The 12,900-nt window shown below is 43.2% G+C and overlaps 1 protein-coding gene across 1 annotated transcript in view; it reads right to left on the bottom strand.

The window, feature by feature from the left end:
* Positions 1–12,900, bottom strand: part of cacnb3b (calcium channel, voltage-dependent, beta 3b) — a 30,954-nt gene that overhangs the window by 4,393 nt on the left and 13,661 nt on the right. The window contains 12 exon segments of the mRNA XM_080764412.1: positions 92–141; positions 701–871; positions 1,018–1,113; positions 1,754–1,905; positions 2,583–2,683; positions 2,928–2,986; positions 6,067–6,147; positions 9,229–9,281; positions 9,725–9,731; positions 9,733–9,846; positions 11,149–11,271; positions 11,799–11,918. Coding sequence (XP_080620538.1) covers positions 112–141; positions 701–871; positions 1,018–1,113; positions 1,754–1,905; positions 2,583–2,683; positions 2,928–2,986; positions 6,067–6,147; positions 9,229–9,281; positions 9,725–9,731; positions 9,733–9,846; positions 11,149–11,271; positions 11,799–11,918 — 1,107 coding nt within the window. The 3' untranslated portion in view covers positions 92–111.

Here is a 12,900-nt window from a genome sequence, read left to right as displayed (position 1 = left end):
CGGGGGACACATTAGTGGAACACGAGCAGGAGGAGGCGTCGCTGCTGTGTGATTGAGGGAGAATTTAAGTTTGAATTGTTTTCTGTCTCACCTGTCTGTCTGTGGTAGTGATCATTCTATCAACTCTTGAGTCTCAGAGAACTGCAAAACACATGAAGACAGGAGTTTGAAATCAAGTCATAAGAAAGTCATCAAGAAAATAATGTCTTTGTTCGTTCAACAGTCATATAATAATAGTAATAAGATGGGGTCGAGCCATAAAAGCCCCTGTCTTCACAGACTGGTTGGAGACTGGAGATGACGTAACATCTTTTGTTATGATGATTGGCTGCAGGGGTTGTCTGTCAACACTGTACTCCTGCAGCCATGCATTAGGAGGGTAGAGACTCCACACCACACAAATTAATAGAAATGTGATTTCAAGGGGGAGTGGTTAACCACAACCAGGCTACGAAAATCTTTGACATCGCTTTTTTGGATAGAGCAGATCATATAATTCATTGGGAGATCTAAATGTCAGAGACTGTGACTGTGAGCAAATCTCACGACCGAAATTGCCGAATTTTGTGGAAAACGACAAAACTGACCCTTCGGGCTTGACCCCTAATAACAATCATAAGCAGTCAGCGTATCAGCATAGGGAATACACTTTTCTATATAGGAAATATTAGGAATGAGTTCAATTAAGTATTCAACTTGCCTGTTGGCTGGAGTTGGCTGAGGGCGGGGTGACAACACTTTGGTCCAATAAGGGGTTGAGAGGAGCAGCTCCAGGAAGGTGTGTGGCACGCCAGTAGATATCCAGATACTCAGACAGGTGTTCACACGCATCCTCCAGTTGGTTCTCATCCAGTATGACATCAAACATCTCCTAGCATTAAGGAGACAGAAGCACGTAAGCACATGCAGTCTTAGCTCCCATGTGATTTGCATGTAGCCTATAATATACAGCTCTGTTCTGGGTCTTGTCAAATGTCAATATTAAATACAGGTTGGATTATGGAGAGAGTGACGTACAGGTGGACACTGTGACAACTTGTCGCCCGCCATCATCTGGACGTTGAGGTGTTTGCTCTGTGATTTCCCCCGAGATTTGATCAGTCTCTGAAGAACCTGTGAGATTAGCCAGAGATAAAAAAGAACACTCTTACAATACAGTACAGTTACACCTTCACTGTAGCCTTATTTAATACTTAAGGGATATTACGGTATGTTTTTAAGTTGCTTGTGTCATTCCTTTTGTTTTCAAGGGGGAGTGGTTAACCAATAACCAGGCTACACAAACGCCCGAGTAAATGTTAAAATTACCTGATTGAAAAACATGTTTGAAAGTGAAATATCCCTTTATTGCCACGCACCAAAATAAGCTGATCTATAGCTATGCTATTTATAGTGCGTGACGGTGACACCCGCATGCACGTATACATCAAGCCTTAGAAATCAGACCAGATGATGATGAAATAAAAATGGAGATTGCCTTTTACTTGTGTGAAGTTGGTACATCTTGAAGACTCTTACAACCCCTCCCCGTGCAAGCCCCTAAATACCCTAAAGATTATAAATACCTACTTACACTTCTATCATGAGTTTGACTTTTAAAACCCAGTCTGCATGAAAATGTATGCAATTCCACTGTACTTCCATGACAAATAACTACAGCAACCATAATAAATGGGGTATAGTAAATAAATCTGATTTTAAACAGACTTTGTAAAAGTTTTTTGAGTTATTAATTATGAAGTTCTAGTTTTACTTTTGGTGAAGAGACTTTGACGTAGACAATGATGGGAGCCAGGGAGGTCTTGAGAAGCTGTGCTGGGTGGTTAATGGTGTCTGCATCCAGAACTACTAGCTGTAGGGTCTTGGCCAGCTCAAATATCCTCTCAATCTCACTCTGGACCTCAGCTGCAAACACACAACATACGCATACAGTAGATTAGTGATATTATGTATGCAAGAATATGGTAAACCTTAATCACAAAGTGTCCATTTAGCTTTTACTTCATGCTCATGTGAGGAAACATGCTTCTATACAACAATGACAGATTACAAGGAATGGTCATGGCTGATGGCTGACAATAGACTTCTATGTGTCACAATTTACTTGTTGGTTCTAATTTTATAACATTGATTTGATTAGTTTGAAATGCAATAAACCCACAGAAGATAACACAGTAAAGACAAATTTCCCCAAAAAAATCACACCCGTGTGAAGTGAGGGCCGCTCTTATCATCGTAACAGTATCATGACGTAACATGTCGATTTGCTCAGACACTTATGACGTTAATTCTCCATTCATTGTCAATGGGAATTTAATGTTTGTGTAAGACGAAAAAACAAATGACAGTAACATATACAGTACATACATAATTCATCAGTTGGAATTGGAAATCACAATAATAATGGAACTGTAACACAATTATGGCTAAGGAAAAGCATGTACTCTAGGGGGCTTTTACAAGGGCTATAGGTCCCTATGTGTTCATCTGATTCCAGACCTTTAATCAAAATGATCAGGGATATCTCTATGCTAAATATTCACCTTTGGCACCCAAAGACAGACCTGCTGGGACTCACTCACCCAGACTGGACCGTGTGTTGGACCTCTCCATAATGGCCTTCTTGTTGAGCACAGACCGCTTGGCCAGCGATAGATCGGCAGTCACCCGTGTGATGGAGATCCTGCAGAAGAGGTGCCTTATCACATCACTTCCACAACTGCTCCCGTTCAAAGGATGATCTGAACTCACAGACGCTCTCTTGCGTCTATAAATACACTGTCATGTGTGTCCTGTTTGACCATGAAATGTGATATATACGGAACACAATGCACACGAGTGTCCTCCTGGAACAATTGTGCGGGCTGCAGTACATTGGCGTATACATTGGAGAAGGATCACTGTATCCGGTAATCTGCAGTACCCACCTGCCATCAAATCTGTGCTTGAGGAAGTCAAAGAGCGCTTTCTGCATCATGTCTGTTACCTAGGAGACAGATGGGAGGAATGACAGCACGTTACGACGAGTGACAAGTAATGGTATCACAGGTGTGTGCACACAGGCTACACCTATGTGCACATAAGCGTGCATGCGCGTGCGCACACACACACACACCTCGTGTCGTTTATATCAGTAGGCCCTCAGTTGAGGACTCCTGGGGGGTCCTTGAGGAGGTTCCAGGGTAGCCTGGCTAATAAGCCAGATGCGAATCAGCAGTGTGATTTGAGTCTGGCTTATTAGCCAGGCTAGTTCCAGGGAGCTCTCCAGCAAAACGAGGAACAGTTTAAATACTTTCGTTATATCTTATTGTCTTAAGTTTCACTGAAATGCAGGGTGTTATTTGGTGTGAAATTCTGTTCCAGGAGCAGCAGGATGTGCTCTTCCCCCTCATTGTGATGATGTGGTGATATGACTATATCTGACAGTGGACCTAAATAGAAATGAGCACGGCAGAGGATGACATGGATAGAGTCAGCACCCGCTTTGAATGGTATCAACCGATAATTCCCAGTAGGTTACTTATCAAGCCGATCTTATCGACCTACATGCAGTATAGTCTGGGAGCCTACTGGCTGCGATTGGCATTGATGAAAACGAAAAGGACGATTAAGGTTGGGACCGCGCTGCTACGTGCTTGCAGTTATGTTTAGGTGAGGGTATGAGGAGGCTTGTCATTTTCAGTAGGCTCCCAGCATGTGCAGTAGACCGATAAGATCGGCTTGATAAGTAACTTACTGGGAATTATCGGTTGATTTTCACTCGAATCCGTTGATAGAGTCCTTCGCTAGACTACATTTAGCTACATCCGCTCACACGCGCGCGCGTGTGTGTGCACACGTGTGCGTGTGCGTGCATGTGTGTGTACTTGTGTGAGATGAGATCTATATTCAAACGGGCCTGAAAAATAGATGTGTTGTGAAATGGTGGATAGTGCCAGCTGTTGTGCCTCTGCTCTACCAGGGCCTCCTCTTCTCCTTCTAGACAAAGCGAAAGGAGGAGGGCAGAGAGAGAGAGAGAGAGAGAGAGAGAGAGAGACAGAGTGAAAGGAGGAGGGCAGAGAGAGAGAGAGAGAGACAGAGCGAAAGGAGGAGGGCAGAGAGAGAGAGAGAGAGAGAGAGATGCTGGCGTACAACACTGGAGCATCCTCAAAGCACATCACCAGAGCAATGCATAAATATTTCACAAAAGAAACTGCGGCGAGCGCATGCACACACACCCTGTACAAATTGAACCAAATGGACCCTTTACTCTCAGGAGTTAAATTAACTTTGATTTTACAATTTACATTGGGGTCCCAGAGATAGAAATGGGGGACTGTAGCCTAATTCAGGTCAAACCGGGGGTCCTTGAAATGAAAATGGTTGAAAATCATCTTTTCAAATGGGGGTCCGTGGGCTAATGAGTGTCAATTTGGGGGTCCTTGATGTGAAAAAGTTTGGGAACCACTGATATAATAAGACACATAGGCCTTTTCATCATCAGTATCATGATTTTTAACAAATGTAACAATTTTAACCCATTTAATTGTAATTCTAAAATAGCAGATCTACAGGATCTACATGTTGCAATGCATCATGAGAGCTTGTGCTATTCAAATGTAATTAAAATTGCCTAGAGGGTCGACTGAGTGACCTTGGGTGGATGGTGAACATGCAGACTTGCAAGGCGCATCGCTCTGATCCGCACCAAACTTGTCTGCCATCAGAAGTTCTGAATAGCCACACCTGGGGAGTGGACACATGTGTCCCCCAGGGGTCCCTAGGGGCTCTGCCAGGGGCCCCCAGCAGCCTCAGGCACACCGTTCCTCTCATCCTCCCCAAACATGGAACAAATGCTGTTCAGGGGTCTGCCATGACAATAGTCATGAGTTAGTGTCGAAGTCTCCTTGAACAAAACTCTGAACTCCTAATTGCCTTGCATGGTTTCCAGTGTATGAATGTGTGGATGAATGTAATGCACAATCTATGTAAAGCACCTTGGATAAATAATATAAATGCTATATACCGGTAAATGCACCATTTACCATTTAAGAGTCACAACCCCCAAAAGTTGCACACAGTGTTACAGCAGAGCAGTGTCTAACATTTAAAATGGCCATAACTCGTTGTCCATTGCTCTGACTGGATTTGAAGGCTTGAAAATCTAGTCGTTCAAAACATTGGTGGTCTATGACTCTCCAATATCGCCATTGGACCCAAACATCTGGCATCAGCCCTGTATACTGTATTGTAGGTTTATGTACTGTGCTTTATCTCTGAGAGTGGGTGTGAGAGTCCTATTGCATGTGCTGTAATTTCATCAGGCTAAAGGCTATATGGCATTAGGTATGAGAGTGCTAATGGAATAACAGAGAGGGAGTTTTCTCCCTATCGATCAGACCAGACTCCTCTAGATCAAACCAGAGCGGACCAGTCCATTAAAAAAAAACAGGGCAGCCTGAAACCAGTCTAACAGAGAACAAAATAAAAGGTAGCGCATGATCAGGTTAAACTGGACCAAAATTTGGTCCAGTTTAACCTGATCATGCGCTACCTTTTATTGACTCCAGATTGCCCACACTTGATCTAACGGGAGAAAACCTGCAGGAGAAAAACTGCAGTTGCAGTACTTCTTCCACCACTGATACGTAATTGTCACTGTCCGCCATTAGACTTAGTTTTTGGACTTTTACTTGTATTCTGTTTCAGTCTTGTATTCTGGTCTTATTTTGTAGTAATGTTCTGTGCTTTCCTGTCTGCCTTGTCTCACCTCCCTGTATTAGTGTAGCCCCAGTCACCTGTGTTCTGTTTGCCTGTTAGCCTATCCCAGTGTTGTCTGTTTCAGTTCACCTGTGTCTAGTTAGTCCTTGTGTATATACCTCTATATGTCCCAGTGTAGACAGTTCCTTGTCAGTTCGTCGTTGGGTCAGTTTACTCAGTTCTAGTTTGTGTCTTCTAGTATTTGAAGTCTCTTGTTATTTTCCCAGTGTGGGTTTTGAGAACAAAACCTCATGAATATTCACTTGGTCGTTCTACATTTGAGTCCTACACCTCTGTGTCCACACCGTGACATTTAATGATTCTCACCTCATAGCCTTTCAATGAGGGCCCCACCAGTACCACCGGCCTCATGGAGGGAACCACGTCATAGGGTGGAACATGCTCCGTCTGGAAAGGCAAACACAAGTAAATGTAAGGGAAAATAAGACGTCTTGTACTTGTATATATACTTTAGCCATATCATATGATACATTTATTTGGATTTTGGCATTCAAACATCATGTTCCTTCAGAATAGGAAGCAACAGTCATATACCCATTCACATGATTTCTATGGCTTCAACCTGCATAGCCTCCCCTACCCCACAAAAAAAAAGAAAATAAACACTATACAATAGTAATTAATCTAATTATTGATAGTTGCAGTGTCAATGTACATTACCATTTTCACAATAACTATTACAATAAAACATAATGTTAAAACATTGTGATATTTCTTTTTGTCATAAAAAGTGAAGAACATCTGATGGTGGTTTAGAGCAAAGTGTAAAACTGTAATGCTCTGATGCACAGCAGAAGAGGCACTGTGACAAACATACCTGTTTCTGCTTCTGTTTGGCTTTCAGAGACAAGAAGGACAATCATTTAACAAGCGGAGAAAAAGCTAACAGGAAAGCTATGGCATTTAGGTGAAGTCATAGATTCAGAAGACAGAATTTGAGCATCTAGATTAAGTCCTTAAGATATTATTAGTAAAGAATGCATGCATGCCATGCTGATTTTAGACAAAGGTGATGCACAGCATCCAACAAGCATTGGACTGATGATATTTAATCACTGGTTATAGCTCTCATAACATGCATTTGCTATGGCAAAGTCATCTGAGATAAGCACTTAGCGCACACATATTATATCACTGGTTCCAATTACACATGTTGTCAGGATGAACCGATTCCCACAATTAATGTCCTCTAGAAAAAAGTACATTTGAATACTTTTTCCCGCCTCATCGCTTGCACGCGCGTGCGCGCGCGCACACACACACACACACACACACACACACACACACACACACACACACACACACACACACACACACACACACACACACACACACACACACACACAGACACACGTACGCACGCACACCACAAACACACGCAGTCTGATATACTGTAGCATACTTTGCATGTATTCCATATTAAAGGCCATAGAACATGCAATGCATTTTGATGGAGGGATTAATCTCTGTGACAGTCTCACTCGCCCATCCAATAATTATTTGGGGTCAGCTCTTGTCATCTGGTATCATATCCATTTGAAAGTTCTGGCAGAAAACGTGTATTTGGTCAAATATATTCACTTGAGATGAGCATGAGATTGACATGGACCACATTCTCTTTATAGGTACAGAATTCACAGCAGCACCAAACACAACTTCCTTCAATGAGAGCGTACATAATGGGCACTTATTCCGGGTGCATTACAGCCAGTGGCGTGCACAGACATTTAGCGGGGCAGGTGCTCAAGTGAACATAGGGCACCTTGTCCGACTCAAAAATTTTAAAAGGAAAGAATTCTGAATATTCTTCTCTCGCCTGATATCATTGAGGATGCGCTAGGACGTGTACACACGTTTATTTTTGTCATCAAAGTTTTTTAATGATTTTACAATAAAGCATACAAAATTCACATGACTTACACAAAAGAAAAAGACAAGAAAAAACAAACAAACAAAAACACAACTAGCAGTCAAAAATTGACAACACCCCTCCACATTCTGTTGTTGACAATAGTGATTATAGAGAAAGGCCTTATTGATCAATGTCACACATACTGTACACAGCCATGCAGCCTGCCCTGCAGTCCTGCACTGCGCGCAGGCAGTACAGTAGAGAGAACAGTGAACGGTGTGAGACTTGCTTGCTTGCCTTGCTACCGCTGGTTAACCTCTGGTTTGCGCACCAAACGAGCTACTAACCACCAGTTAACTTGCCAAGTTGCCATATGCTTAAATATTTTATAAAATCAATCAGATTATCACAGCTGAAGAAGCGTCAGGTTTTCGTCATGTTGCACTGAGTCTCGTTAACCCAGCTGGTTGCGATGAAATGATGATGATATAATAAATAACTTAAACTCTACACATAAAGCAACTTCACTTCAGAGGAAACTAAGGGAGGGAGCTGCAGCAGCTATTCGTGTTTACTCACCAGGCACCACCACCACTGTATGGAATCCATTTGAATGATTGGAAATGGAAGTTATGGAACATTAATAGCCTATTCTAACGTGAGTTACATACATCCTTTATTTCGATAAATCCGTTGATATCCGTTCTCACTTTCACACTGAAACACGGCGCCGCTGCGCCGCAATTTAGTGCTGCTTTTTCTTCGGGCTTTTGTCGGGCTTCGGGCTTAACATTATGGTACTTTTTAGGGTCGGGCCGAGCCTCGGGCCGACCCAGTTAGGGTAGGGTCGGGCCGGGCCATAATTGTTTAGGCCTGTTTACAGTGTACACTGTACAAAAACATTTTCTTTTCTTCAAAAGGGCACATTGCTGTCCAGAGGGAAAAGGGCAGGTGCTCTAGCACCCCCTAGTGTCTATCTGTGCACGCCACTGATTACAGCTGCTATGTGTGGGGTAGGCTAATTGTAATCAATGCAGTACAAAATGCTGCTACAATGTCTGAGGAGTGAGGAGACTAACAAAGATAGTATGTTTTTTACCAGCGGCTTGAAAAGCGCTGGTCTATGAATAACCATGAAAAGTTCACGACAGATCGACATGCTAGTCATACTGACGTGTAGTTCTGTAGTTCTGATTGGCTGCCTTTCTATGTACCTGTACAAAAAAGATTAGCGCTAATATATAGTATATAAAATACATTTTAACCTGAATCCCTCCATGAAATTGCATTGCGTGTTATATGGCTGTATATGGAATAGGCATTCTAGAATATTATAATAATTCTAGTATTATGGTTGGCAGTGACAGCCAGGGACTGTCAAACATGTCAAAAACTGAAACAGTTGACACAAAATAAAACGTGTTTCTGGATTATTCATTTTATCGACAAATTAATCAATAGAATAATCGCCGAGACATTAATCAATACTTGCAGCTCAAAATCCATGTCCATACGTTTTACGATAATGAGTTCTGGCCCAGGACTGGCTTTTAATACAGTAGGGAAAGAATGGGATGGACAGAGATGCAGGTCTACTCTCCACCGCAGCCACGTACCTGCAGATGGTGGAGTTGACCTCCAGCCTCCAGATGAAGCATTCCCTGCTTTCCTGTAGGGCAGCACAATGCCATGGTTCATTATGCAGGAATCCCCACGGGGGGCAATTTAGTGGTGCAAGGAACACGTGAAGTAGAACTAGCCATATATCCCATTTGTCTTTTCAGAAAGTGTTCCAAGTAGACTATGTGGAATCGGGACAGAGTGGAGAAAGAGAGATTGAGCAACATACTGTACCGTACGGAGACAATGGGACAGTGACAGAGTGTGACTGTGTGAGCATGCTGTGTAGTGTGTGGGGGTGACATACTGTACCGGTAGTTGTCTATTTTACACTGTACTGTATGTGCCCCTTTAACTTCTCCCTTTTTTGTGATGGTGACGCAAGAAGAAGGTCACGTTACATGTAACCAGAGGACCAATACGGATGCATTTGGTACACTCTCTGGGTAAAAAATGTACAGAGAATTTGACTGTGTATGTCTGAGCTCTGACCGTGCTGCTTGCTTCTGTTCCTGTTTTATCCTCATGGCCTCCAGTTTGACTGGGCTGGGAATGAAGGTGATGTCGGCGCCTTCCTTCACCAGCCGCCCAATCCACCAGTCATTGTTGAATTTCTGCACAACACAGGAAACAACACTATTAAATCAGCGTGATTCAAGGCTTAATGCTAAACCACAGATGTTGTGCTAAATGGACCAGTCCTTTTGGTTACCCGTTCTGAATATATGAACAGCAAATGATGTTCAGTGTGGGTAATGTGATGTAATAGATCACATTACTGATACGGGGGGAATTGTTTACAGATGGTCTTGGGAAGTTGGTAGGCTAATTAAACGTTTCTTGTGCAAGTACATGCTGTAGTACAATCATAAGTACAGTACACCATTGATGTGTGATGTAAATTTGGTGGTGATATTCTGCCTATGAATGGAAGTTATAGAATATTTTCACGTTCGGTGTTGCACTTTGTAGACGGTCCCTAACCGCTCACAGTCTGCTGCCCATGGAGATATAAGCTATGAAATGCAGAAACGGTGAACGCAGAGGTTGGCTTTTTGGGCTGCAAAGCAAGTTGTAGTTTGTTCTTTATATAATCATGTTAAGAATGAGATGTTTTGTGTGATTTAGGAATGTGTCGTTCCTGAGCTATTGAGCCATCTGTCTGTATGTGTTTTTGTTGCCACGGCAAATCCCCGTCCGGGCGGACTTAAACCCTGTTGTTGCGTGCTAACGGTAGGCGGTCTCCATTTGGCCACCCTGAGTAAGACAAATAAGCATTCCGTTGTGATGGTGCTGTTCAGTGGGTCACGCAGCCACACTGGGTGCGCGCAGGGCTGTAACCTGTCGTTTTCAGTGTCCAGGCTTTCAGCGTGCATGTAGGCTGTAACGTAGCCCATGTGTATGGCACGGCGAAGGAGGTGGTAGAGGAGGGGGCGGACTGTGTGGTCTCGAAACAGCACGTGTGTTCACGACGTCACGTTAACATGCCCCCGTCCAACTGTCAGAGCTGGCTTTCAGGTGCCTGTGCCACGCAACCCCTGCATTGGCCGTGATGCTTCCCCAAAGAAGAAGTTATGTGGACTGACTTGACTGATTTGATAGAACAGATACTATACTATACTATACTAGTATCACTATACTAAACGTTTATATGTAAGTGGTGGTGAGGTTCTTGTTAATCTCAGACAATACCTCGCCCTCACCACCAGGGTCATTTCTTAATGTAAGAGGTTCGTTGCCTATACTGTAAGGCCCCTTAACTGACTTGGAGGCACTCAAGGTTGTGTATAGTTGTTGTGTTTAGCCACTTACTTAACCCCTCTTTTATACTTCGTCATACAATGGTGTCATGCACAAAACGTTTGAAAATTCTCACCTATAATGACATGCCAGTTATCACAAGCAGCCCTGCTCACCTCTTTGATGTGTAGAAAGTCTTTGGTTTCAAAGTTGATTGCAGCCCCTTGGACAGGACAGTCTTCATCAAGGGCCCCACAGTAACTTACATTGGTTTTCACTGCAAATGCTACCGCTTTAGACTGGTGAAAGATACAGGAAAAAAAGCACAAACATTAAACTAAGAAACAAGCGGCACTCCAAAATAAAAGATGCAGGACTAGCTCAGATGAAATTTCCGTCAGCGTTCTCAAATAAACATGAGAAATTGCATCTGCGCCAGTCTCAGCATCTTTTATTTTGGAGTGCCGCTTTTTCCATTTAGTTGGTTTATGAGTTAAGTTATTTTCAAAGCTGAGCACCCACTGCCTTAAACAAAGGGCAGTTTCCAGAGGAAGCGCACCTGTATTTTCTTTCTTTATTAAACTAAGGAACGTAAGAGCAAAAGCCATAATCACTTTGGCTAATCTTGTAAGTCTTCTATGTCTGCTACGTCATAGGCTAACGGCTAATGATGTTTTTTTTAAATTAATATACAATTGGCCTAGGATCTGCAGTCTAAAAGCCATTTGAAAACATGAAATGAAGCACTGCTTCAAGGCCCAGCAGTGGGCCTCAGTCCACAGTTTCAGAACCACTGCTGTAAAGGACAGTGTGTCAGGCCTCTCACCTTGGCTCTCTCCAGCTGCAGTTGAGCCTGGCGCTCGGCTTCACGCCGAGACGCCTCTGGGTCCTCCTCCAGGGACAGGTCGGAATCCGAGGGTCGACTAGTGTAGGAATCGGCTGAACCCTGATGAGAGAACAAGAGGAGACAGCCGAGGAGGTGAGGTCAGAGGAGACGGAAATCTGTTATCGTCTGGAGAAAATAAAGTCAATCAACCATAATGGAGTCCCACCAAAAGGAAAGTGCACTGACACTGGCTTATTGTCGGGAAAAGTGGCTTCACAATGTGGCTGTGTTGATCTAAACAAATTGCGTCAATATCAATAGGATTGAGGGCCCGACCTCGGTGTCACCCACGCATGTCATTTGTCTTGTAATATGACCCGCCTTGATGGAAGATCATATTGCTGCGTAGTTAGTGGTTTAATGGAGCCATGTAAACCTCCCAACTAACCCATTTAGGGTCAAAAGTGGCGCACTACGAGCTTGTAGATCTGCTATTTTTCAATAGCTAAAGTATAACATAATGCTTAGTTAAAAATGGGCTAATAACCATGTAAACCTTTCCAAAGCATTGATCTAATGACCATGTTGTGTTGGTTCCACCCACTGACTAGTAACGTGACCCGTGGGTGTCTATTTAAGTGGGTGGATCACTGACATCTTGAGTTTGACCAGATGAAGAGCCTTGGCTCGAAACGTCGTCAATAAATGTATCTTTTGGAGCATACGAGTGTGCGGGTTCCCTTCTCTTTTCATATGTTACTTTTTGAACCCAGCACCTCCACGAAGTGATGTGCGCATTTTGACTATAGTTTCTGTAACCTTTCCAAAGCAGCCTTCTCTCTGGGGAGCATGTGCAGCAACAACACCAAGTACCAGGCAGCATCACCACATCCCAGTTGTCTTTATTTATTATTGTTCAGGTGGTCTCCTGAGAATGCCAGCCGCAAGTGGTGACAACACATTGATCAGAAAAGGAAATTAAATCACACCCTGTACTGTTGCATTCATGTTATAGTGCAGCGGTTCGCCGGTTCCCAAATGTTACCATGCCAAGGAGCCCCACATAGCCACAGCCCCAAATGGCTTACAAAGAAATTATGTA

Source organism: Protomyctophum bolini (genome assembly GCF_963924005.1).
Source record: "Protomyctophum bolini genome assembly, chromosome: 5".
In the NCBI taxonomy this organism is placed as follows: domain Eukaryota; kingdom Metazoa; phylum Chordata; class Actinopteri; order Myctophiformes; family Myctophidae; genus Protomyctophum; species Protomyctophum bolini.
The sequence above is the reverse complement of the archived record's forward strand: the minus strand, read 5'-3'. Positions and strand labels throughout refer to the sequence as shown.